This window comes from Ambystoma mexicanum, chromosome 5q, assembly GCF_040938575.1.
Source record: "Ambystoma mexicanum isolate Mex_15411 chromosome 5q, UKY_AmexF1_1, whole genome shotgun sequence".
Classification (NCBI taxonomy): domain Eukaryota; kingdom Metazoa; phylum Chordata; class Amphibia; order Caudata; family Ambystomatidae; genus Ambystoma; species Ambystoma mexicanum.
In genome coordinates, this window is record NC_090933.1 from 1,011,484,932 (window position 1) to 1,011,511,838 (window position 26,907).

At 41.4% G+C, this 26,907-nt stretch overlaps 1 protein-coding gene across 5 annotated transcripts in view; it reads right to left on the reverse strand.

Annotated features, from left to right (window-relative positions):
- Window positions 1-26,907, reverse strand: part of CSMD3 (CUB and Sushi multiple domains 3) — a 3,270,409-nt gene that overhangs the window by 1,010,284 nt on the left and 2,233,218 nt on the right. For all 5 annotated transcript variants that reach the window (XM_069621531.1, XM_069621530.1, XM_069621528.1 and 2 more), the window contains 2 exons: window positions 24,000-24,187; window positions 23,158-23,352 (listed from right to left, as the gene is read on the reverse strand). In XM_069621531.1, the coding sequence (XP_069477632.1) occupies window positions 23,158-23,352; window positions 24,000-24,187 (383 nt within the window). The remainder of the gene's footprint in view (window positions 1-23,157; window positions 23,353-23,999; window positions 24,188-26,907) is intronic.

The window sequence follows — 26,907 nt, forward strand, 5'->3', positions numbered from 1 at the left end:
CCAAATTGATCCATTGCTGGCCTCCTTCATTGGCTGTGGATGGAGAGCCGGTTGAAATGCAAGACTGTATGCATTGTTCATGAACCCATCCAGATTTATGTTAATGAAAATTCTAATTCTATGTTCACTGTCATTGATCGGGCGCCAAGGACATGAACCACATTCAAATGCAGACAGCGGTAAAGCTGTGGAGTTGTGGAATTCTAGTGCACTGGGATCCCCACTAAATCACGACCACTTTCATTTTAAGAAGCTGTTAAAAGCCCTACAGAACTCTCTACAGCCTTGCATGCCACTATTTGTTTAATCTATTGACTGACCCTGGTTCTTTCTCATTCTAGGCCAATTAATCCATCTTGGAGGTGACAGAGGTGACAGAGTGTTCAACAAAACCACACCTAAGATAAAACATCATCTTTACAAAATCTTTTACAAAATGAATGGCATTGTTTTCTGAAATAAGCATTCATCACGGCATGGGAATCAACATCTATTTCCCCTATTTCCCCATAACAGTGCCACAAAAAGGTGAAGAATCAGTGTCCCATTAAGGCATTCGAGTTCCAGTTAATTAAGAATTAAAAACAAACCAATTCATTTATGGAAAAAAAAAACAATTGAGCCATGAAACATATATGTGTTTCAATAAACTACAAAAGTAAAACGTGATAAAATACCTAATTAAAAGCATTACAAAAAGCAAAATATGCTGTATGCATATACACAATACTTGAGACGATACTGGCTCCGTGTTCTCAACGGTTCTGCTATTTGTGATACTAAACATTATTTTAGGCATCAAAACACATATGGGAAGGTCTTTGCAAAGCTGTAACAATGGGGAATAACATCTTTGTTTGCTAGTATCAAACATGAAACTGATGATTATTTATATGAGCCTGGAATGGTGGCTGTCTTTGAAAAGTAGTGCACAGAATCAGATCAACCATCACGTGTGTTATGACGTGGAACAGGTTAAGACATTATTGTATAATATCTAAGCACACTTTATGACATGTTTTATTTGGTATGTTTCACTTTTAAATAATCACATTGATATAGTTAGACGTCCTTTTATTTTAACCCTGTCCCTGTCACTGTATTTTCCTGCTGTGCCTTTCTCACATTGGTTCCCTGCATCTTCACCATTGCACCCATGATTGATATATCTTGAGAGTTGTTTATAGAACATGTGGTGTACTATTGTGGCACTCTAAAGGCACATACAGTATTGTAGCAGATGTAGACTTCATAATTAAACCAAACATAACATACCATACAATTTAAACGTGGGTGCAGGAGATATACACCAACAGCCTCACCACACGTTTGCTGGTATTGTTAAAACATCTGTATTGTCAGAATATTGGATGCTGGATATTACATTACTGAAACTCTTGCAAACCAACTGCTTTTGAGTGGCTGGAAATTCCTAAACAATAAATCATTACCGCACGTGCCATTACCAATGCCATATTGTTGTATTTACTAACATTGCATTTCCCTAATGATATGTTTCATAAGAACATTGTTTCCATGTAACACCTCCATACAATCATGACTTCATAAAAAAATAAGAACACATCCTATAATATGGCAAATTGTATAAAAAAAAACTACATTAACTATCTCCTCACTGCTACTAATGCTCGGCGATGCATTATTTTTCTGTGTAATGTATTGGTGTATCAATTCTCTCTCTCTCCCTCTCTCTCGCTCTCTCTCTCTCTCTCTCTCTCTCCATATATCCTGAAATATAATTTTGAAATTCAGATTATTGTAGGTCCTGTGCATTTCTTGTGTCATTGCTTGTGTCTACTGTGGCACACAGGGCCTCATTCTGAGTCTGCCGGTCCGGTAAAAAAGTGCTGGTATTCATGAACATCGGCACTTTACCGAATGGCCAACTATGGGTTTGCCAGTAGGGCACCTGGGTTAACTCCAGCTAAAATTTGGAGGTAAGACTTGTGCTCTACCAGCAAAAAAGCCCTCATTATCGCCACTGACATTGCCAGTGCCAGTAGTGCTGGCAAATCCCCTCTAGGAGTCCTACGGGACTCCATGGATGGGGATTTATACCGTCACTCCAACACCCATAATCCTGCGGACCGGTTGCCGGAAACGGTAACAGCATTTGCTGGTATTGTGGCGGCTCTACCACCAGGACACCAGCAATGTCACAATGAGACCTATTGAGTGGACCTTGCACTCACATTTCTGATTCTCAAGTTCTATTTTAGATTTGAGAAATGTTTAACTATTTTGGATTTTTTGAATGCATGTGATGCATATACATGTTGACTAGACATGAATGCATGTAAAGAGCCACCAAGTACAATCAATTGACAGTGAAATACCACTTTGATAACTTTGAATGAAAACATATTCAAAATAGGGTTATCTTCCGGTGACTCCAATTTTCTAATCATTTCCGTATGCTGGGAGCTGCACCACTTTCCTTGCCTTTCACGGGCCTGTACAAAATTGTGTTTGCAAAGAGTGTTCAAACATTCATAAACCAGAGTCTTGCATGTAATGCATTCAAATGAAATACATTATTCAGAAACCCAATGTTATAGATAAATCATTCTAATATAACTGTCGTGTACAAGGCAATCAAAGGGCAAAGTAACAAAAACATATGTATTATTTATAATCCTAAAGTAATATTGTTAGAATCACTTACAGCTAAGGCCAGTGCTTAACGCTGATACTGGCTGACATTCCTTTTTAATAAAAACAGTTTTTCTGTTTTAAAATCTCTTCTGAGACACTTTTACAACATGTCTAGCTAAGCTTGCATCCATTAAAATGAATGTGGACACTTGGCGTATAATGAATATATAATTCAGTCTTCATTCAGTCTTCAGTCTTTATTCTCTTCTATATGTATTCAAGGGTCACTGTGTGCATGTCAAGAGGTGTCCCTTCATTAGATGTGATGTTATTTGCTGCACCATCTCTATTTTCAAGGTTCCTAGAATATCAAATCATGTTCAAGTATATAATGTTCTCATAGGACGAAAAGGACTTTGGCATGACACTTAACGTAAAATCATTGAGGCAGAGAGCACAACGTTGAAAAAGACAAGAAGATAAGATTTTAGACACGATGAGAGTGCTCCTTTAGGAAGACTGCTGAAGCTTGCCAGAGGAATAACAACTGGTCAGGAAGTACTGGCTTAAGTATGCGAATCCAGGGTTCGAAATTGCTTTGAGCTGGGAACTATTTAGCTCCTGGCTGCAGTTTAGGAGAGCCTAGCAAGCTTGACATCACCAGCTATCAAGAGCTCCTTTTGGTTCCCTGTGATGGGTGCAATACAACTATACCTATCTGGCATTCACTCTTTGAGGGTCATTCCGAGTATGGCGGTAGGGGTTTAACTAGGACCGGCTGATTTTACCAGGACCTGTTAAGGGACCCTGGAGCTAATAACAGGCCCGCAATTTGCGGGCCCCTTATTAGCTCCTTCCCCATTCCCATTGAGCCCTTTGGGGGCTCAAATGGGAATGGGGAATGGTTTTCGAAATTGGGACCTACCTAGTCTGCATAGGTCGGAATGTCCCGGTAAATCCCCATTCCGACTACCTGGACCCGAGTTTGGAGGCAGCCATGGTGCTAAAAGCACCATGGCTGCCTCCAAACTCGGAATGACCCCCTTTATCTAGGAATTTGTATAAAATGTGTATTTTGAAACCTCTGGAAAAAGCCAGAAGAATAAGTAAGTTGGCATCACATAAAAGAGATGACCACAGAGAGCGTATAACCGGTGTATTGTGGGCTCTGGCTCGTTTACTAGAGTATGAGGATGCCTGCAACGTTGCCCAGTAACCTGAGGCAATACCCTAAACCTCCTTTAGGACACAGAAAGATATGTAGCTGAGCTATCACACATACTTCAGATACGTTCTAAAGAAAGGAATATTCTTTATATATAACGCTTACGCTTAAATAGTGAAGGTTTCAAGCAAATGCAATTCCAAAATGATTTAATCCAAAAGAGACTGAATGATGTCTCAGTCTCATTGACACAGAAATGTGCAAACTCCGAGCTGTCTGGTAGTTCTACCAATATACATCTTGATACATATGTGGTGTATAGCAAATACAACAAATCTTGATCTACAATTTATGAATTCCCTGAAACTAAAGGTTATACACTGGCCACACTTTCAAAAACGTGAATTAGCACGTAACCAGTCATTTTTGTCTCCTAATTGGTTTCGAGTTGTGCACAAGAAAGAAGGACACAATAGAGCCCATTAGAAGCTACTCGCCTATGAGGAGGCTTTACGCGCAAGTAGAATACATGCCACTACTAATATGCACATGTGAAGGTACACATGATTAAGGCGTGCAATGTATGGCCTGCAGTATTTGGGGACCTATAATTCAATGTGGGGCAATTTTCCGGCTTTCTCTCATGCTTGCTTGTCCCAGGTGACCCACAGCACTGAACCAGCCCTGTTTTTCTGGTGCATCCTTGCACGTAAAAATGGAATGCATGCTGTGATATGTTCTTATAATTAAGGCTGATGTCCATTAGACATCCTAATTTGTTGTCCTTTGTTCCTAATTTGGATTCTGATCATGCTTGCCGTTGTTTGGAAATCTGGTATGTATACATCATTTACTGACCTGTGCACATGTCTGTTTTATTCTCTTTTAGGCACATGACATTTATTGACACCTATATGTGTCTGTTATGATTTGGTTACAAAATATGTTTCTATCACTTCTGTGTTTCTGTATTATGAATGACAAGCAATTTCATCTATACTTGGTTTTATGGCAACCTTGAGAAAGACCTGGTGTTGAAACACGTGTTGGCTGCAAACCATTTTGGAATTGCATTTGCCTTAAGCCTTCACTATTTAAGCCTATGTGTTATCTATGAAGACTATTCTTTTCTTTAGCATGTATTTGGAGAATGTGCGACAGCACAGCTACATTTTTTTCCATATTAATACTATCAACTGTGTATAGTGTGTGAATATGTGTGCATGCCACAGTTTAGGGAATAAAAGCAAATTCCACCATCTTTCTGTCACTTCAGAATAGTTATTCTGGCATGTGCATCACTCAATGTTAAATCGCTGTACAAAAATAGATTGTTTTCAATCTTTGCATTCCTTTTAGTCTTCTTATGTGCTCATTTCTTTTTAAGTTATCCATTAACAACATCCTGCAAACTCATTCATGAGACATTTATAAGTCCTATGCCACGAGTATCTCCTGGTTTGAGGAACATTTTGACATCCAGGAGCTACTTACAGCTTCTGCTCCACAAATTCCAATGTCGACCCTTGTGAATCCATGACTTTTTTGTAAGCAAGTTACCCAAAGTGAGTTGATTATGCCATATATGGTTGCTTTGTTCGATGTGGCTAGATCTGCATGGGTCACCTATCAATTTGCTCTGCTTGAGTGTGCCTCCAGAGAGTCATGGCAAAACTGAACTTTATGTGCAAACGAATGCTCTAATGGGGATAGTGGTCCCTAAAAGACACATTCCATATAAAACCAAATGTCACTTAAGTTCAAGGGGTCACTATTTAAGTTGCCCATAAATCACGCAAGGTAGGTTATCCATTTCAACTTTCTTGAGGCACTATGACAGAATGCCATCTTTGAGGAGCACACTCCTACAGGAATGTGTTGGGGATGAGATGGTCCGATTCCATCCACCTTACCATTCCCTCTGTGACTTAAATACGTGTGAACCAAGGGGGGGAAGACCCCCACACCCACTGTACCTGATCAAGTGATGTAAAATAGAAATGTATCTGCAAAACCTAATCCACTGCCTAACCATAGATGCCGTTTTATGTTTCCATAGATGCCATCCTTTTACTAGGCCCAGTTATCGTCTCTCTGCAAAACCCAGCTCTCCCCATCTCCAGCACCTCTCACAGCACAGAGAGCCTGAGCCCCCACCATCTCCCTTCCTCGGCAGCTACGCACAAACCTTGTTCTCAAAGAAGTCCAATCATTTATTGTTGCAACTGTTCTCCATCACTTCCACAGACTGTGCTCTCCGCAGAGCATGGGATCATAGCAAAACTCCTAGCACAAGTGCCCATCCATCGCCATTAAAGTGCCTGTGCCCTTTCAACTACTACCCCACCAGGCCAAGCCCCTACGGGTTCCCTCACCCTCACCCTCCTTCATGTTGATAACCATCAGACCCCCTCATGTTAGACATTCCAGAACACCCACCACAGGCCTAATCCTAGTCAGCAGTATATCCTAAAGTCAGTAAACACTAAGCAAGGAGGATGGCAGAACCAGCATCTGGGGGTGGCACCTGGGTCCTGGGACTCAGGTATCGAAGAGGACCCCAAGTGGAGAGGTCAACACACCAGTATATTACCAATGTTTCTCTTAATACCCCTGTTCATGTAAGAATTTGTATAACAGTCATTATTCTTGTGTTAGTTTGTATTGCTTAGCTTAGATAGAGAGAACTGCGTCACTTTCACCCTGACCTTCACACACACAGAGGAGCTCAGCTGACCCACGTGGGCATGACGGAACTGGAAAAGCAACACCAATCTGCATTCTACCTCCCTTATAGTATCAACTGTTCCATAAGGCCCTTTCCAATCAAATGTTAGGATTTGTACCTTATGTGAAACATGGATGATTACGCTGTGTGTCCTTTTAATGTGCTGTCCGTGTATTGTTTGGCAAAGTGCTCTCAAACAGTAGAGTTCTTGGCTTGCTTTATTTTATATAAAGTTGTGTTCTTCTTTGCAATTTATCTCTTAATCTCATTCCCTACTGAGTGTGTCCATTATTCTGGTCAATTGGATATCACATGCTTTTGAAGGGACATGCCTTTAAATGTCTGCTTTGCACAATAAAAATCACTTTCCATAGATGTCCTGATTCTAAAAGGTGGTGTAAGTGATTAAACCCCTGCTGTACAAGAAGCTGATTACCTAGATCACTTACATTTGCATAATGACAGAGTTTGTAGGAGTCTCTAGAGTTGTATTCCTGAAGATTAGTAACTCTAGGACCCTTTATGTAGTGTACTCCTCATGTCTGTCTTAATTTTAAAATGTTCACTGTCATACATGGGCACATGATTTCTATTTATTGTGATCTTTATGAATTTATATTTCTAACAAATATATCACTACAAATACATGCATTGGGAAGACAATATTAATACATGAATGGTGAAAACATTGGTATTGGAGAATATAGATGTGCATGCACTTAATCATTCTTATTTATTCCTGATGAATTCACACTTCCTGTAGTTGTTCCATACATAACTATAATAAGTGTGAAAAAAGTGAATTGTATGGATACACATTGTTGGGGATTATATTCATGATTAGGTATTAGTGAGAGGTTGCAGTATATGACTTTAAGAAGTGCAGCATTTGAATATGTGCTTATGGATTACTTTACCAAATAAAAAAGTTGTTATGTTGATGATGATAATGATGATGATATAGGCATCCATGCTGCACACTGTATGAATAAAACAATGGTACCTGCCATGCAAAATGGCAGATTTAGAATGTTATTTCACTTTTGGCTTAGTTAGGCCTTTTGTGAAGGAATGAAAACAGTACAGTGATACAAAAATACAAGTAGTTTGTCAATTAAATATATTGACAATTTTAAAAACAATGAACTAAAAATATAAACTGTATTATAATTATCTAAAACATTTTAAGTGTAATCAGATGTTCTTATCCAGTATAAATAACAAACAGATTAATGCAATGAGGAAGTACTGCTTCAGTGGAGAGATACACATGTGAACATTTTAACTTCTTCCCTTGCAGCTCCCGGTGTTCAAGAAACTGCACTAAGTTGCCTTGCTAGATCTCTGTTTCCAAGCTGCATATATACACCCAGCAGTTCCCTTTGTGATGTTCTCCTCTAAGTCCCTTAGAAGCAATGTGAGTACTGCTTCCTTGTTCACCAAGAACCCTTCCTAGTTAGGGGAGAGAAAGATCTTAAACACAAGTGTTCATAGGCTGGGCAGATGTTATGCAGCATTAAATGCAGTACCCTTTGGGAACACGACACACAATTAGGAATACAAGTGACAGTACAAATTCACATTTGGTACAAGCCTGCAGTACACAGTAAAAGGGGTAGCAAATGGCTGAGCAGCCAGACTTATCTCAAGAGCAAGAGCAAGAGAGAAGTATCAAATAGACAACAATTAATGTGATTCAAACAAACACTGACTCAAGGTTTCTGAGTAAAAGAATATACATTTATTTACACATCAGTTGTATAACATTTCACTAAAGTAAAGCAGTTGAAAACACATGTTACTAAAACACCACACCACTCCCAATAGTTTCCAGACAGGTTAAGCTCACAAAATGAAGTGGGAGCAAAATGGCACTCTAGTAATTAAAAAGGGAGGGAAAGACAAAGTTAGGCAGAAATTGAGCAGCACCAACAGGTAAGAAAGCAGGGCAATCTAGAAAGAGGAACTACAGTGATGAAATCAAATGAAATAGGTTTAGGGCCAAAGTCAATAGGACAAAGGTCTTTTTCACAAGATCACCCAGTTCAGGATTGTTTGCGGTTAAGTCTTTGCCGAGAGTTCCGGCCGAAGTTGGTCATCAGAAAAGTTGGTTTAAAGAGAAGAGAAGGACAAGGCTTCGAGTTGGCGAAAGGTTTCACACACCTTCACCGCTGCTGAACAAAACGCACAACCGGATTTGCACAGTATCTTTAAATGGAGAAGTAGCTGTAGCTGAGGTGGACGTTTCTGGTAGTTCCCGCAGGCTCATGGTTCCTGAAGCGACTGTTGGACTGACACAAAGTAGGAAGACTGGAGGGTCCTGCACTACCCAGGGAAGAAACCAGCAGGAGAGAAAAGCAACAAATAAAAGGTGCGCTCCTTAAAACCCAAGCATGATCTGACCTTCCTGGCTATCCCGCCCACTGTAGCTCTGTACAGCGAATTTGACCAGAGGAGGGAGTCCTGGCTTGCAGTTTGGGCGAACAGGTTGGTCCCACCAGCTCAGGGGAAGAAGATTCCTGGAGTATCTTCTCTGTCGTTGGAGTTCGAGGATTCGGAGCAGCAGCAGGGCTTCACCGGGCGGGTCAGTCGTGGTAGGGGTCCTCTTCTGTCAGCTCCTCGTCAGTTCTTTCGTTCCAGTGGCGACTACCTTTCCAGACCCAGAGACCTACTTTTATATGCCGTTTTCCCCATTCACACAGCCTGGCTGTCAATCACACAGCAGGGTGGCTGTCCCCCCGGGACACTCACCACAGCCAATCATTTCAGAGTGCGATATGGGTCTCCAAGGAGACCCTTTGCAGGGAGTCCTAAACCCCTCCCTCACATCCTGTCCACCCCAGACTACAGGTGCCTAAGGAGGGCTTCTGCGTAGAAGCCTGCAAAAAGACGGTGAACAAAGGAATCATACCTGGTTTGGCGTGCAAAGTAAAATACGAGAAAGACATTTACAAAAAGAAATGGTGAATAAACCCAGCCAGAACCATAATAAAACATATATGGTCCATCGGGTTTAAGTTCGAGGCTACCAAGATAGCCTAAAACAATGCCAAGGTTATTAAGATAACCGCAGTAGGAAAAATAGGGTAGATACCACTGCCACCAGCCAAGTCTTGATGAAAAGGGAGCAAAACAATGCTCCAAGAGAAACAGACAAAACGGGATAAGTATTAACCCTTTCCAGTACTCCATGTAAGATGGTTTGTACTGGGTCTGTTGTTTTACAGAGGCTAATAAAGTTAATGGCAACTTTATGTGTTTTGGGAGACCGTAGTCAGTCCCAGAAAATGGCGTCTGAGTTGGGAAGTCTAAAAGACAACCCCGTGTCACTGCACTGAAGGTGCTGTGTAACACACCGTGAAAAGATGATGCCTGTGGAGTAGGTGAGGCTCCACAGTCTATTAACACAAAAATGTTAAACACACACAGCAAAAACACATGTAAGAGTGGGAAAAAAAGGTTCACACTCTTACCAGGTAAAATAAATAAATCCTAGAAATCCAGCAAAGCTGCTGAGGGACTCAGTAGTTAAGGGAAATTAGCCATTCTTGAGAATTCTCCCTAACAGCAGAACATACATTCCCCTCCTCTGCTCCACAGATTTTTTATTTGGCATTCACAGCTATGTTCCATCTTTTCCAGTTACTTTCTAATGGTGAGAAATCTACCCTGGCAAGAATGAGAAGGAGTCTTATTTGGGGGTTGAACAGGGATTCAAGACATGATTGGTGTCTGCCATTTGTCGTTTGCATGTCTATCCACTTTGGATGGGATAGAACAGCCAACTCTTCTGCCTCTGTTGATGTTGCCTTTTAAAATTGATTTCTGTTTAACTCATTCATAATTGACTTAGAGGAAGTCTGTGGATACATTTCAATGTCTAATATGTGCTCTAGGCCCAGAGATGTAAGATCTTGACATAGCTGCATCCTATAGTTAGAGACAAAGGACTGGGAGAAGTGTTTGTCCCAGGCCCTGTCTACCCTTCGTTGTTGGTTTTGAGAGCCCACCTCAGTGAGAATACTTACAGGTGGGAAGCCTTGAGGTATGTACAAAAGATGTTTGCACAATTGGCGTTCATGTATGCTTATTTGTGTCCAGACCCCAGACCTCTACACCATAGTTGACTATTGTGCCAACATTCCATATGTAAACTGTTTCAATTATTGACCCACAATTGTCCCGGTATATGCAGATTAGCTCTATAATCACCTTCCCTGCAGTTGCTGCTTTCCTAGTTGCAGTCTGTACTTGCACGCTGCAGGCCATATTTGAAGAGATGGAGATCCAGCGGGAGTTGAAAGAATCAGCAACCTCAAATACATCACTTTTTATTTTAAAGAAGTGATATTGCTTTCTTCCTCAGGAACAGTCAATAAACATAACTTTAAATGTACCTTTACTTATATTTGGTTCACCTTGCAATAAGCTGCCAATGCAGTGAATTGAGGTCTCAGGGCATTAGGTGTCCTTGGCAGAAGGGCTAAGGCATCAGCCTGTAATTGCATCAATACTGACTTCCCACAGATGTCTGATGTATCTTTGGAAGACTGTTCCATGACTGCTGGCAGGTCATTAATATATAAGCAGAAGATAACTGATGCCAATAGGCAAACCTGTTTTAGTCCTATTTCCGTGGATATGTTTTCTGTAAGTTGACCGCAAGGGCCATATCTAATCTGCACAGTAGTCTGGAAAGATAGGGATCTGATAATGTGCAGGAATGTGCTATTTATCTCCATAACTTCTTCCTGACAACAAGAGCTAAGGCCAAGAAAGCTGAGCAGATAGGCAGCTTCTTAACCACAGCATATTTATGGGTAATATGTCAGAGAACAAAACACCTTGTCTATACTGAATAGCCCACTTCTAAAAACACCCTGCACTCAGTTGTAAAAAATGATGTTCTCCTTGATCCACCCATTTAATTCCAACAAGATAAGATGATTTAAGATCCTACAGTCAATATTGATCAGACAGATTGGTTTATAGGATGAGACTTCATGAACGCGGCTATTCTTATATGAAGGAACCATGATGCTATTTGACCCAGATACAGGATATGTCCTGTTCTTACAAAAGAAGAGAACAATGCTGTTAACAACCAGGTTTACCAGTTGCTGTCATGTTTGGAGATTTCTACTGGCTTTGTGCAGTTTGTTTCCAGTGAATAATAACAACATGACATATGCATCTTCTAAGTTTACTGATGCGATTTCCCCAGATGTGGGTGTGGACGATTCATCAGACTTCACTGCATTTTCATCCCTCACTGCCCAAACAACCTGGAGTAGTGAGATATCCATTTCTCCTGTGAGATATTAACATCAATACGTGATTAATGTTGGCCCATTCCCTGTGCTATGGCCTTGCAAAATGAGTCTTTCTCTATTGTCGATATTGTGAGATGTTGCCATTTATGGCTCCAATGATCCTTCTTTTTCTGGGCTATTAGTGATGTGTAATTTTTTTCTCAGGACAGACACCTGTATTCTCCCCTCTCCTGTACTCACTGCTTCTTGTAAATACTTCTCTAACTTGCATGTTGTTTATCAAACCAACCTACCACATATTGTTCATGCAAAGACTTATTTGACATGGGCCTTTTTTCTTTGGTTACAAGAGGAGTAAGAGAGGACATTGTTTTCCTCATACCTGTCACTAATACACGTGTCACATTCTTGGCTTTCTTCAGAATATGACACGCATGCTGTCACAATTTTATCAAGGGGCCCAATCGAATTTGACAATTTGGGAGCCAGCAGGCGAACGCTGGCGTGTGCCGGTGAGGCAATCAACACATCCTGGTACTATACGGATTAATTTACTACCCATAACCCCTTTGCCTTGCTTTGTTGTGCGCCCACCTACAGAACCACTATCTATCATCAGGAGCAATGGCCTGAACTCCCCCCACCCACGCAATTGCAGCAACCATGTTATCTTCTTTGCCACCTCAAATCATGCAAACTACGTTCATACATCTTGGCCATTAACAATTTTTTTTTTATTCAAGAGACACGCAAAACGTATTGACACCTAACTTGGGCAGTCGTCACCTTCTACAGTGCCCATTCTGTCCAACACAGGCATTACAAAAACTGTAACGCAAATGCATCTAGGTGGCACCTTGCCGCACACCACATATTGCCTTGAACTATATCACACCTTGCCTTTGCATACAAATTGATTCTAACTTATATCACTAAGTGCCTATCAACACCTTTAGTTACACTTAGACAAATGATGTTTTGTTCCATCTAACTGCATATCGCTGCCTGACCATACACGGCGCACACATGCTTTGCCCTGTACCATATACGCCACTGTAGCCAGCATTACCCTCTCAAATATGTCTTACCTAGCATCTGTGCACTGCTTCCTGATTTGAAGCCGCATCTACCTCTGCCTGGTCACGACACTGTACTGCTGCTGATAGTTTTGCCTTTTGCCACCTGTTCCCATGCCACAGTGGCCAGTATTGCATTGTATACCTGACAATTGTATATTGGTAGCAGCCTACCTGCTTCATCCTGTGTTAAAACCACTGTAGCCAAGTTCACTTTACTAAATGTACTGTTGCCGCTGCTCTTGCCCTGTATTTTGTACTCATGCCATAGTAGGCCGGTACTGCATTGTGTAACTGATGACTGTGTACAGCCTAATTTCTTTACCTTGCGCTTAGCCTACTGTAGCCAAACACACTTTGCTAAATGTACTGCAGCCGCTAGTCTTGCCTTACCACTTGCTCTTATGACACAGTAGGCCTGTACTGCAATATACGTATAATGACAGCACACTGGTAGCAGCCCACCACTGCTCACTCCACTCTTCAGTCGCCTCCCAAATACTGCCTTCCAAAATTGTGGACATTTCAGCTCCCATCCTACTACCCATGCTCTCTTTGCTACTATTACTAGCAACATACTGCACGGATATACTTCTATACCTGACTCCCACAATAGGTCCACCTTGCTGTGCAGGTGCATATATCCAATTAAGTTATGGACTAGCCTGCCTTCAGTGTGTTTGGCACCACCCCATTCCCTGCCCCATGCCATTCCTCAACAAAATCGCACCCTTCCCTCTCCTCTCACATCAATCAACAACACATCCCTCACTAAGGATACTGTTAATCATGATTCACTATCACATAACCTCCCTTCTTCCTCACTGTCTCCAGATAGTCCCACAAGACTTTACCACTTGTCCACAAGGACATTGCACAGCCACCTGAATACTGCTATGGACCTATCATCTGACATTCAAATCCCACTGGTCCCTTGTCCGTCACAGCCTATCACTGGCCACTTGAGAAGATCTCGACTATCATCTCGCATTCCCCAACTTCGACTGAATGCATTCCAAATGCTATGCCTCAATCAACGAAAACCTCAGACCAATACTGCCACTTCCCATCTTCATATCTCACACACACTCACACATACCTTCCCCAAAACCACCTCACACTCAACTAACAATTCCAAATATATTGTAACCATCACCCCCAAGCCTACTATCGCTAACACAATCTCTCGAAAAGGCGCTCTTACTAATGCTAGATCCATCACAGCTCACGTCCTGGACTTCGCAGACACCATAAAAACAAATGACCTAGGTTTCCTAGCAGTAACAGAAACATGGCTCCACACAGCCTCAGGACCACTCCTTTCCTCCTTAGCTATCCCTGAAGGCTATACAAACTGCAGGAAAGATAGATCTACCACAGAGGAGGAGGAGTAGCATCACTAGCTAAAGAGGATTTGAACATAAGAATATCCTCTGAATTACCATTCAATTCCAGAGAAGTCATCTCTTTAAATCTCCCTCACACCCACTTGTACACTTACACTTCTCATCATCTATATACCCCCAGGCGCCATCTCTACCTTCGAAGATGACATCACAACACCTTTGGCACATAATATGAAACCACATTCCAAAGTGATCATTATGGGCGACTTCAATCTACGCCTGAATGACCCACTAGACACCCATGCAAGCCTCCTATCCAGTTTCATAGAAGCCCAAGGATTCACTCAACGAATCACTGCACCTACTCATGATAAACGGTGCACCTTAGATTGGTTAGCCAATAACAACTGCTCCCCTAACATTCAATCTAACTCCCCCTTGCCTTAGTCTGATCACAACACCATCACATTCACCACCACTATTATTACTAAGAATTTGAAACAGTCCCAACCAACATTAACGGCCCCCTCCCGAAATTTTAAAAATATCAACCAGACAGTATGTTACCACTACTCACGCCATCCTTGATCCATTTATTACACGTGGACAGCGACCCCTCAACCTTGGTCAGCCATTACAATTAAATCATGCTTGCAGCTATTGAAAAAAAACGGCTCCATTAAAAAGTAAAAAGGTCAAGCCTCTGGCACATATCAATCCATGATTCACCCCTGAACTCAAAGCTCTCTGGGCTCTAAAAAGATCTGCTGAAAACAAATCGATTAAATTGCCATCTCAAGAAAAACGAATCCTATTCCAAACTCTAGCTAATAACTACAAGAGTGAAATCATCAAATCTAAAAGTGAAATTTACAATCAGAGAATCTCCAATGCCCAATGGAATCACCAGCACCTACCCCAGATCATACGGTCAAAGATCGACAATGGTGTTCTAATATTCAGAATGGCCTTGCTGACAAAATCTCCCTACTACAACGTAAAATAGAACAAAAAAAAAATACAAACTTAACCTTAACCTAACCCCATCAATGACTTACTCCTCACCAGATACCCTTAAGGTAACCAAATGTACAGTCTCTCCACTCACAACTTTAGATACAATCAACATTATCAAAAGCCTAAAACCCTCTAGATGCCAAGATGATATTTGCCCCACAACCTTGGTAAAAGACTGCTCGGTTGAACTTTTGTCACCAGTCTCATTAATAATTCATTCGCCTCCCACATAGTCCCAAATGATCTAAAAACAGCCTGGGTTCTGCCCTTGCTCAAAAAACCATTATAGATCTTAATAGTGTGACTAATTTTCACCCCATCACTTCTTACTTAAAATGCTAGATCGTGCAGCCTATCTGCAGATCCAAAAACATCTAGAACATAATCATATTCTGGAATTAAGACAATCAGGTTTCAGATCAGTCCACAGCACTGAAATGGCCTTACTCGACTTGGAAAAACAAATGGACCGATATAAGGATAAAGGAGAACTATGCATCCTTTTGCTGCTAGATCTCTCTGCAGTGTTTGATTCAGTCAATCATGATATCATATGCCAACAGCTTGAAACTGCAGCCCAATCCTCCCCAGACCCCATCACTTGGATCAAATAATTTCTTTCTAACCAGACGATGAGGGTCTTTTCGGACAATTCAGCAGCCGACACTATCTCGGTGAAGGCTTGCGTGTCTCTCCAAGACTCTAGAATCCATTCACTAAGCTTCTGTTTGACAAACTTGATGATATGGGTATCACGTATACAAATTATGCAGATGATACTCAAATACTCATAACAATCACTGGATGTTATAAAACAGACTCCAACAATATAAACAAAATATACCTTGCAATCCAAGCATGGATGGCACTCAATGAATGATGCCTTAATGATGATAAGACTGAGCTTATCCTCATCAGAAACAAAACAAAACTTAGGAACCTCCCACAGCTTTAAAACTCTTTCATCATTGATGGCAATACCATCCCAGTGGCTAACGAAATAAAAACTCTAGGGGTCTATATTGACTCATCACTCACACTAAACAGACAGTTCAATTCTGTTGTTTTCTCAGCCGTCTACACGGCTAAACTGATAAGAGCCAGCCGCCATGTTCTCTCCACGGAAAACGATATTACCCTGGCGAGGGCCATGATACTGTCCAGGATTGATTACTGTAATTCTCTCTTTGCTGGAACTAGCAGTAGAAACATCAACAAATTACAAACAGTACAAAACAGTGCCATTAGAGCCTCATTAAATATCCCAAGTCACAATCACATCTCCACCACCAGAAGGAACATTCATTGGCTTCCTGTCCAAGACAGAATCAAATTCAAAATCCTGACGATGACACAAAAGTGCATTGCGAACAAGGACCTACATCTGCAAAGCCAATTCTAATTGACCAACCCACTCTGCCTACACTAACCTGCTCACCACCCCTAGATATAGAATACAGAAAGTGGGAGGACACGTTTCCCAGTAATAGCTCCAAAACTGTGGAACACCCTCCCCCACCAACTGAGAAATGACACTTCCTAATGTTCAATTAGAAAAAAAAAACTAGAAACCTTTCTCTTCAGATCTGTCCTCGGCAATAGTCACCTAGCTCATCAATCTAGTACACAATATGACGAGGATATGTAACAATATATAAATACGTTAAAAAAAAGGTGTGCTTTTTGCCTTATAACTAATGTAAGTATACATGTCTGACTTTTAAGTTTTGCAAACTTGTAACCATATCCTTAAGCAGTAAGCAAACTTGTAACCATATCTTTAAGCAAAAATCAGTGCCTAGTTGCCTTTGGGCTATGTGAGCTTTAAAAATGAATAAATAAATAAATAATTCCTCCAGGCTTGGCACCCATCTAATTTTCACTTTTTTGTTAGCTCTAATGGAGGCACTTCATCTATAGGTTCAGCCAAGTCTCTTGCCTCATCATATGAATTGAACAGACAATGGTCACTTTCCACCAAGAGCATTTTTTAAAAGTTCCCATAGGATGACCGTTTGTTGGTAGGGACCAACACATAATCAATCACTGAGGATGAACCTCTGGCTTCATAGGTGGGTAGACCTATAAAATTGGAGACCACAGTGCTCCGGAGTGATATCAAATTGTAATCAATGTAAATCTCTTTTACAATTTTCCCTTTAAAGTAAGTCTGTGCCAAACTGTGATTTCAAATAGATATCCAATATGTGCAAACCTTTCTATGAAGTATTTCGTTGATTCCTCCCCATTAACCCATGTTAGCATTCAGGTCCCCACACACAATGAGGTCACAATCCCCTTTCAATGGAGAGTTAGCTTATTCCATCAATTTCCCCAATAACCTGGAGAACTCAATGATATTTTTGTAATTTGCATAGATATGTATCACTCTGACAAAATTTACCATTTAATATAGGAATGTCTACTGCCACTCTCTGTCCCAACTTTCAGTGCTATGCGGATGACACCGAACTAATTTTCAGACTCCTTTCTGCACCCTCTTCTCCTTCTCTCATCTCTGACTGTCTGTCTGTTATCCAGGAGTGGTGTGCTGCCAATGATCTCTGCCTTAATGCCGTTAAGTTGGAGATTCTCGTCATCGGCACACCTGCTCCCTCCTTTCCTGTCACTCTCTGGGTGGCCTCTCTTGGCCCTCTTCCTGTTCCCAGCTGTGAGGCTAAAAACCTTGGGGTTATCTTTGATGCCACACTCTCCTTCTCTCCTCACATCTCTAATATCTCTAACAAGTCACACTACCAGCTGCACCAAAACAGGACTGCAAGACTTGTCCTTGGCCTCAATCCCATGGATAATATCTTTCCAGGACTGAAATCTCTGCACTGGCTCCCAGTGGCGGCAAGGATTAAGTTCAAAACCCTCTGGATTGTCCACAAGGCCTTCTGGGGCCTGGTGCCTCAATACCTTCAACTCTCTCTTCCTAAATATCTTCCTTCTCGACCTCTGTGCCCATCTGCTTCCAAATGCCTCAGTGTCAGACGCTTCTCCAAGCAATGAGTTTGTGATCAATCTCTTTCTTCTTCTGGGGCCTGCCTCTGGAACAGCCTCCCTGCCTCTCTGAAACTTGAGGAGAACCATCTCCGGTTTTGGAAGCACCTCAAAGCCTTCCTTTTTTCCTCTGCTTTCTCTCCTCTTCTATCCTGATGATCTCTTGGCTCAAACTGAAACTGCACTGGTTACCTGGCTATCCTCTGATCTCGGGCCCAGGTCCGCATCTCGGCAGTTGCCCACCTGCACTGCCCCCCTTGAAACCCTTGCACTCAGGGACTGTTTCTGTACCCCTCCAAACCCCCTACCAGCACTTGAGACCTGATGTCTGCACTTCCCCTTGCACTTGCCACCTGCTAGCCACACTTTTTTATTTATTGTCTTTATTTATTTTACTGTTATCCTATGTACTGCACTGCCCCTCCCCCTTAACCTCGCACTTTTCCCTTCCCCCCTCCCTCCTCCCCTGACCTTGCACGATCTCAATGTCACCTGACCTAGTAAGATCATTGTCTCTGTCTTCCCTCTTTTCGCTTCCTTGGCCTCGCCACGCCTTGAAACACTTGTGTATAGCCACGTTATAAATGCTATATCATATCATACTGCAATTGTGTGGTTGCTGTCGAGTTTGACTTCCTCAGCATGTCTACATGCACCAGTTTTGCATGAAATCTGGAGCCCTCCTAGATTTTTCATAGAGACCCTGTTCTCGCACTTTGGAAGATGTTACAAAAACATCACCGGGGCCAGGGTTCCAGTGCCCAGATTTCTTATAGAATGATCAAGCCAAACGTCTCAACAAATGTTTTGAAATTGGGATCACCATGTTTTTGGGACATTCTAAGATATAATCTTGATGTTCATCCAGGGGGTACAATCATGCCCCATTTGATATATATCATTCTTAGTTAATGGATCTCCTTCAATTAGTCATGTACTGGTACAGCTCAGACGCACAAGTGGATGATGGCCCTATGGTGCTCTCTATACCAGTTACTATGCTTGACATTCCCACTACGGCCGTCTGATTACATACAATCTTTTTTTTCATGTATTAAAAGATTGGCATAAGTCTCATCTTGAGCATGGATTGGCTTGGAACAGGTCTGATTTCTTCCCGCATGCTCTCATTTTTGTGCTTACAACTGGATTTGAAGCATTTCTCCCATCCGGGACACAGTGTTCATTTGGTAACAACAGCTGTATCCTGGAAAAAGGGTGTGTAATGGGTCTGCCTTATTAATGAAGAGAATCAGGTTCAAATTTCTGCATCCGATGAGAATTGCATGTTGGTTAACATCTGCAGTATTTAGTTGCAGCCTCTTCAAAAGTCGGACCTCATGATTTTTCCTACCCCTAGCTTGTTGCTTAGTTATCTATATACCTTATTCTGTAGGGCTTGTCGAATTTCCAGTTCATTGGGGTCCAGTACATTTCACAGGAGCCTATTTCTACTGTCACTAAGTATTTTGGATAGACAGAGTTTCAGTGCCTGCGGTATAAGGAGATTCATAAAGCATTCATAAAGCTTCATTTCATCTACAGCCTCGTTGGGGTTGCCATTCAGTCACCCCATCAGAGTCAATGACGAGATCATCAATGACCCAACTTTTAGCATGCAGATGCAGATTTGATAAGGGTCCAGATTTTGCTCTTCTAGCCAACTGCAATGGTTGGCGGTTGCAGATGCTCTGACCTCTGCACACACCTAGTTGGACTTTCTATGGGAGACTCTTCATGCTTAGAATTTGTATTTTCATCCAACAGTTTATCTCTGTACCACACATGTATTCTCTTATGTCGACTTTCCTTGGAGGGATCGTCTGTGTTGCCCCACATGAAAAGCCACAACACCCCCTCTGCAATGGCTGCCTCCAATGAGTAATCTGGGCAATCTGTAAACAGGTACAACATGGCAGACATGAAGACTTAAATGTGCAAAGCATTCATAGAACTTAAAATAGCCACTTCTCTGGTTATAGTCCAAAAAACGTTTAAACAATTTTGAAGCCTGTCCACCATTTTGAAACAACCAGGACCTGAAGTGTTTCCTTTTGGCACTCGCTTTTGAACTTTTAACCACTGCTTGCATTCATCAAATTGGTTCAATGACGCATTGCCTTCCAACTCGAGCACCCATGCACTGTGAAGATAACTTCTAACTGCTGAGAACCCGAGGCAAGCTTTGACCTTCCAGGACTTTCCATAGCAGCTCAATAAGAACTGATGGATTATCGCGTCAGTTATCAAGTCGAACTTGCGGTACTCATCGTATCAAACCATGCCCAATCGTTGAACAGCTCCTTGTAATCCAATGACCTGCTTCGATCAAGGCTGCCGTGAAACCACATTGAGCAACACTCAAAGCAGACTCAAATCTGAAAAACTGTTGAGTTGTATAAGCGCCTAACAAATTCTCAATAAATCAAACAAATGAAACAAATAAGAAGCTAACACTCCACCTGGGATCAATGCCACTTGCTGCCTTTGAACCCATCTCGACTCGCAAGTATCACATCCAGAAGCCTTGTTTGACTCTGGTGAACCCCCTAAGAACTGGAACGGGGTATTATTGAGCACTCCTGTTGTATTGACCACTTTATGAGGCCTTAGTGACTGACTAATGCCCTTGTTTAATCTTTTTCCTCTAGAACATATCGTTTGAGTGAATATTGTTGTAATTCTTTGCTTTTTTTCTCACTGGTAAAGTGTCCGGAGGGCAAACACATACTTGTTATCTTTTTCTTTCTACTTTTACAAGGGTGAGTTTTATAGTGTTTTTTTATAGTTAGTTGTATAATTGATTTGGTTAATTATAGTACATATATTTTATATAATCTTGCTTGAACATTCTTTTTCAGTTGCTGTTTGTGTTGCTACTGTCTCACATTCACCCTCCTTTGAAGAGTAAAGCCATCCTTTGGCCCAGATTTCCCAAAAAGTGAAAAGTAGTGCACCTCTTGCCTGGGCCTGTTTTACCTGTATGAATGGAATCACTCTTGGTTTGTTGAAGTGTGAGGGCTGATTAGATGGTTTAGGCACTACTCATACAAGCTGGGAAGAAATCATGTAATCCCAACTAGGCCTAAGATACTGGCTTGGAACCCACCAACCCTATTATGTGTGTTCATTGAGTGGGACAGACCCATTCTGTTTGTTAACATGTTGGAAATCTAAGGACTGCATGCCTCCTACTAGGGGAGTGGTGGCCATGGCTTTCAGAACGAGGAAGACCATTCACTAAATGTCTATGGGAACAGAATGCACACTACCTGGAAGAGCCAAGGAACATGCTTGCTGCTGATGATCAGAGACTGGCAACACCCAGATATGTATAGAGAGACAGAGAAACAGTGTGCCTGGAGGCGTGCCGAACAATTCAGCCTGATGGTGATAAGCAATGCAACTCCAGCTCAAAATGTCTTTAAAGGTGAATTCTGGGCATCTAACTAGACAATATTCCTTAATGCTGAACGCCTCTGTTCACAACTTTATCATCACAATGTCTGAGTCTGTGATTGATACAACCAACTAGCATTGATCCCTCGGTCAAACTGATGTGTCTCCATGAAATAGACTGCCAAATGATTCCTTGAGCAATGCTCCATCAAACTGGACACTGAACCAGTCTCGCTAGCCACTTTGAAGCCACCACCACTGTGACTGAGCAGTCTCAAGACTACTTGGAGCCATCAACCAAACTGATGGATCCCACTTGGCAACATTGTTCCACCGAATAAACATGCCATGCCACACCAATTCAAGGACACTGCTGTTCTGGCAAATGCACCATAAATCCAACTCCAAGATATTGAAACAACCAGCTAGAAACCATGCAAACCTTCAGAAGGTCTGTCCTGCACGATTGAGTGACCGCAAACAATCTTATCCAACATGGAGATTAATGAAGTCCATTAACTCTACCTTAGCCATAGGAAAGAAGAAAGTTTATAAACTGATTGTTTTTTAAAACTTTTATATTCGATTGCTTAATTTTGATGCCCAAAGCTCCATTTTAACTGCCTTATTTTCCTACTCTAAAGCTTATGACGGCACTTGCCGATTGACTTTTCAAAAGAAAATTTAGCTTTGCACATATTCTGTTATAAAGAGGCCTCTTGCATGATGTCAATAGGAAAATATGTTTGCCACAGTAGATGCAGAATATTGCAAGCACTATCAGATGGGGAAGGTGTCTATGCGCTAGGACTGGACTTTAGAACATCATTTCTAGAATCTGATTCACTGACATGTACTCAAAAGTTCAAAGTATAGGCATACACAATTTGCACCGGCACGTGTCCATACAAGTGTGCAGAAATGCAACATCCCATTTCACAAATTAGCCCTGTACTGTAGGTTGACTGCATTTCATGTCATTTAATTGTAAATCCCAATCTATTTATTATGCAGGAGGCTGGTTCTGAACCATCACATGCAGTTGCACTGATTGGTCCTCTCCCAGGGTTGAAGTAGCGCAGAGACAGCGGTTCTAAACTAGGAACGATTAGACAGTAAATATTTCATAGTTCAGGCCTCTAAACCTGGGAAAAGAAACCTCCTGATTGCATTATGGAACCATTCTAACTTACTAGTCATTAGAAGACAAGGGGAGACTCGGTTGTTGAAAGCTATTACATTCTCCATATGGAACAGTAGGGTTCATTCAACGGGCACTTGCAGCTAGATTTCCATATTCCACCATATGAAAAAACTGGTCAGCCTCAATATTCCTTATATGTCCATACTTCATATAAAATAAAAAAATAAAACAACATAAAGTGAGTCAGCTGTAAAACAAATACATATTGAAAATAGACCTTACAATAGCATAACTGTCAATTCTCTTGGGGCAGGCGATCAGTTATGCACATGCATCAATATCTATTTGCAATTTTTAATTTGGTCTCCTCTTTAAGAAACCTCTTACCATGGCAACTGGGTAAGGCTCTGTTCCAGCCTGGTCTTCCGTCGTCTCCCATAATGCAAGTGAGCGTAGAATAACCCTGAAGTACATAACCCGCATCACAGTAATAAGTGACGGTTGATCCCAATTTATAATCCATTCCAAGTCTGGTGCCATTCATAATGTTTCCCGGGTCAAAGCATGATTCACGTAGTTTGGCTGGAAAAGAACATTTAAGGATTAATGATAAAATGTCATTAGCAGACACATTCAAATGCCATATGAAAATGTCACTGTATAGCCACGTTCAGGCCAAGAAGACCCAGGTGGAAAGCTAAAGGCCTGGCTCTCTATGGGATTCCCCTGTATAGAGGCACGACCTTCTGCTCACCAACTGGAGATCCTTTAAGCTCTGACTGCCACAGAGGAAGCAAACTAAGACATGGCAGCAATGGATTCAAATGATCGATGGTGATGTCCCCTGAACAAAGAGGTATTCTTAGATCCACACATAGGACTCCTAAGTCAAAATGTTCTCCTATCACATTGGCGAGTTGCCAAAGTTCCAGATGAAGTTCTCACTCACATTCTAAGCGAAACAGCGACAACCACAGAGACAAAGAAGGCATTATATAAGTCAACGCTCATAGGTTCCAGATGATGTTCATTAAGAGTTCCCTCAATAAGTGTCTACGTACCACACTCTTTTAAAATACGAACATAGAAGAGAAGGATCTGATACCCAGGCCCTTGACATATATAAATTAGTAAACAAGAGGAAACAGCTGCTTTATGTTGTGTTACAGATCTGCGGCATAGTTACGCGGCATAGTTACGTGTTTAAGCAATTGCCTGAGGAAATGTACCTTTATATTCCAGGTGGAAACCAATAAAGCTCACAGATCCATCACTCCGAAAAGCAAGATGCATGGAGTTAGAGCTGCTCTCTATCCTCTCCGGCAATTTGCTGTCTTGAAAACTTCCAATCAGAGCACTGTTACTGTCTGAACCATCGTAGATGTACAGAAAGTCATAATTTGGTTCAATGCTAAAACTGCAAAAGGAGAAGCATACAGGTTTGAATTTGTTAAAGTTGCATTGAGAGCCGTACCTAATTTATTTTGTATTCAATTTTCTATTACAAAAAAGATTGAAACACACAGTTATGTAATGATTTCCTTTAGTGGTTTGGGCAAATAACTACATCAGTCAGATACATTTTTTTTTGTTTCTCGGAGGAATGAACTGTAGCAGTCTTGAAATTGAATGAAATCACGTTCACAAACTCATTTCTCCTTCCTCAGTGCACTTATGATCTTCCAATATCGCGTGAATGTTTTGAATGCAATCGTGTGTGGGGTGTCTTCAGCAGAAAGAGTTTCCATAAAGTTCTAGGTAATGCAGAATATAAAGGGCCCCATTCATGGAATTATTTTACCAGTTCAAAGCGACTTTGCACTTCTGAAAAGTAACTTTGCACTGCTAACACAAACCCTGATTCATGAAACCGCGCAAAGTTTATTTTTGCGGCCGAATGTCCGTGCAAATTCAGTGCATAGTAATTTTTGCAGTGCAAAATGACTTTGCATGGACTTTGTACTGCAAAAATACACTTTGCACAGTTCCATGAATCAGGGTTTATGTCAGCAGTCAAGAGAGAATGTTGATTTATGTAGAGAAATCTCTTTTCCCCTTAATCGTTTTCATATGGGTATTTGAAAGAATACTATAGGAATGTACCAGACTGTCTATCTTGGAATGATAATCTTATATCAGAAAATAGTTGTTTTGATATTTTTCTTTGCTCTATAGGTCACATTTGAATGTTCTTATTATGACTTTGCTATATAATGCAATCAAGCAGTTTATTATGTTATGATAACTCAATAATTGAAAAATAGATGTATTCTATCTGATTGTAGAGCTTTCAGCAAAGATTTGAGTGGCTCTAGCAAACAAACACCTGGCATTGAAACTCTCACCCACATAGAAAGAGAAAAACATAGATAATTAAGGAGATTAAGACAGAGAGGGAGCACAGAGAATGTGTGTGTGAGAGAAAGGGAGAGAGCAGACTAGGTTGGTGCATGATATGCCAGGTAAAGATAGTTCAAACCCCCAGAAAGGGTAAGTTTGATGCCATATGTTGTTGTTTCTTTTGAATGCGGGGTGACAGAAAATAATACCTCATATAATTGGGTAGTGTTTATTGTGCATTATGGCTGCAAAATCTTTTCATGTCGAAAAAAGTGACAAATCCCAAACAGTTCCTTGCCTATGTCTCAGGAATTTGTTGTATTTCTTGGTTCCTCTGGCTTGAGGTTTTTCATGTAACTATGTAGATGGTGGTGTCACATGTAGCTCACATAATTCGGTAGTGCTTCTTGTGCATTATGGCCGCAAAATAAAGTATATGGCCACATCTGAATGATTATGAAAAGTTTGGTGCGGTTTTGTTCGGAGGGGGGGGGTGGCAACGTTATAAGGGCATCCCAACATTTTTAAGATAATTATAGACAGAATGGGGAAAAAAAAAAACATTCTAATGCCTACAGTCCAAACAGGTGGACGGATTTACACCATATCTGCGTGAGGATGAGTGGCTTGGTCCCGAAACCATACTATTGCAAATTTGTTGTAAATCTACCCAGTAGATATGTTTTTAAAATGGTCAAAAGTAGGGTGATAAAATTAGTTATATCTGCATCCGGTCTTTGGACTCATTTCCTGATATAAGGTCAGCGGACAACTCTGGGCAAATCAGGATGCTCTGTAATGTTCACAGACATCACACACATCCTCTGATTGGTCAATTAAAAATGTGAGGTGCATCAAAATGTTTGAATACAATTATTTTTAATACAGTGCCATTCCGTCCCTACCTTCTAGCAACATTCTTCACACTTCTATCAATCTTCTCCAACTTTTTACAACTTTTTACACTGTTTTTTGTTCGCCGATGTTCTTGAATGTCTGAAGTCATTGCAGACTTCCTGTACAGCATCATGGGACCACCCACGCGAAGTGAAGACGTGCCCGCAAACAGGCCCATGCTTCACAAACATTTTGAAACTACATTTACATCCGATCTGGGAAGTTTCAAGCTGAAAGTTGACCCTTCCACAGCTGACGAGGAACAGGAAGAAGAGGTAGAGGAAGTGCCTTCCTCCAGCACGCAGAGAGAGTCATGGGTGTGGTTGTTCTTTACCACCTTTGGGGGTGCACCAAAAGCTCTAGCTGCCCAGGTTACATGCATTAGGTGCAGGGTTGTACTCAGTAGTGGGAAACCTGAACAGTACTCTTTTGGAACCACCTTAATGAGCTGCCACACTCGATCCAACAATCTGGGTGCTCTGAGAAAGGCTGTTCCTTTCTCAGGGAGAAGCAGGTTAGCACACTCTACCTGATTTTACTCAGCTGCTTCTGCCACCACACAGGGTACTCCATTGGGGCAGAGGACCCTACCGGCTGCATCGCAGGCCATACAGGATGCTGTCAATCCTTTCCTTTGAGGGTCACAGTCTTCTGTTTGTACTGTGTCACACTTTTCTGTAGGGGGGACCAGTTTCATAGTGTTTTCAAGGTTTCTGTTAAGGAGCATGAGAAACACTGTCCTGACCTTAGATTTAAGGCATGCTGAAAATCTTCCCCTGCCTACCTGCCCCTCTGTATGTGTGGTTGGTGCCCCTTCCCTCCTTTGCCTCCCTTCCCTGCCCCAGCTTACCTTATCTCTTCTACACACACAAAAACAACACCTCAATAAAATATAAGAGC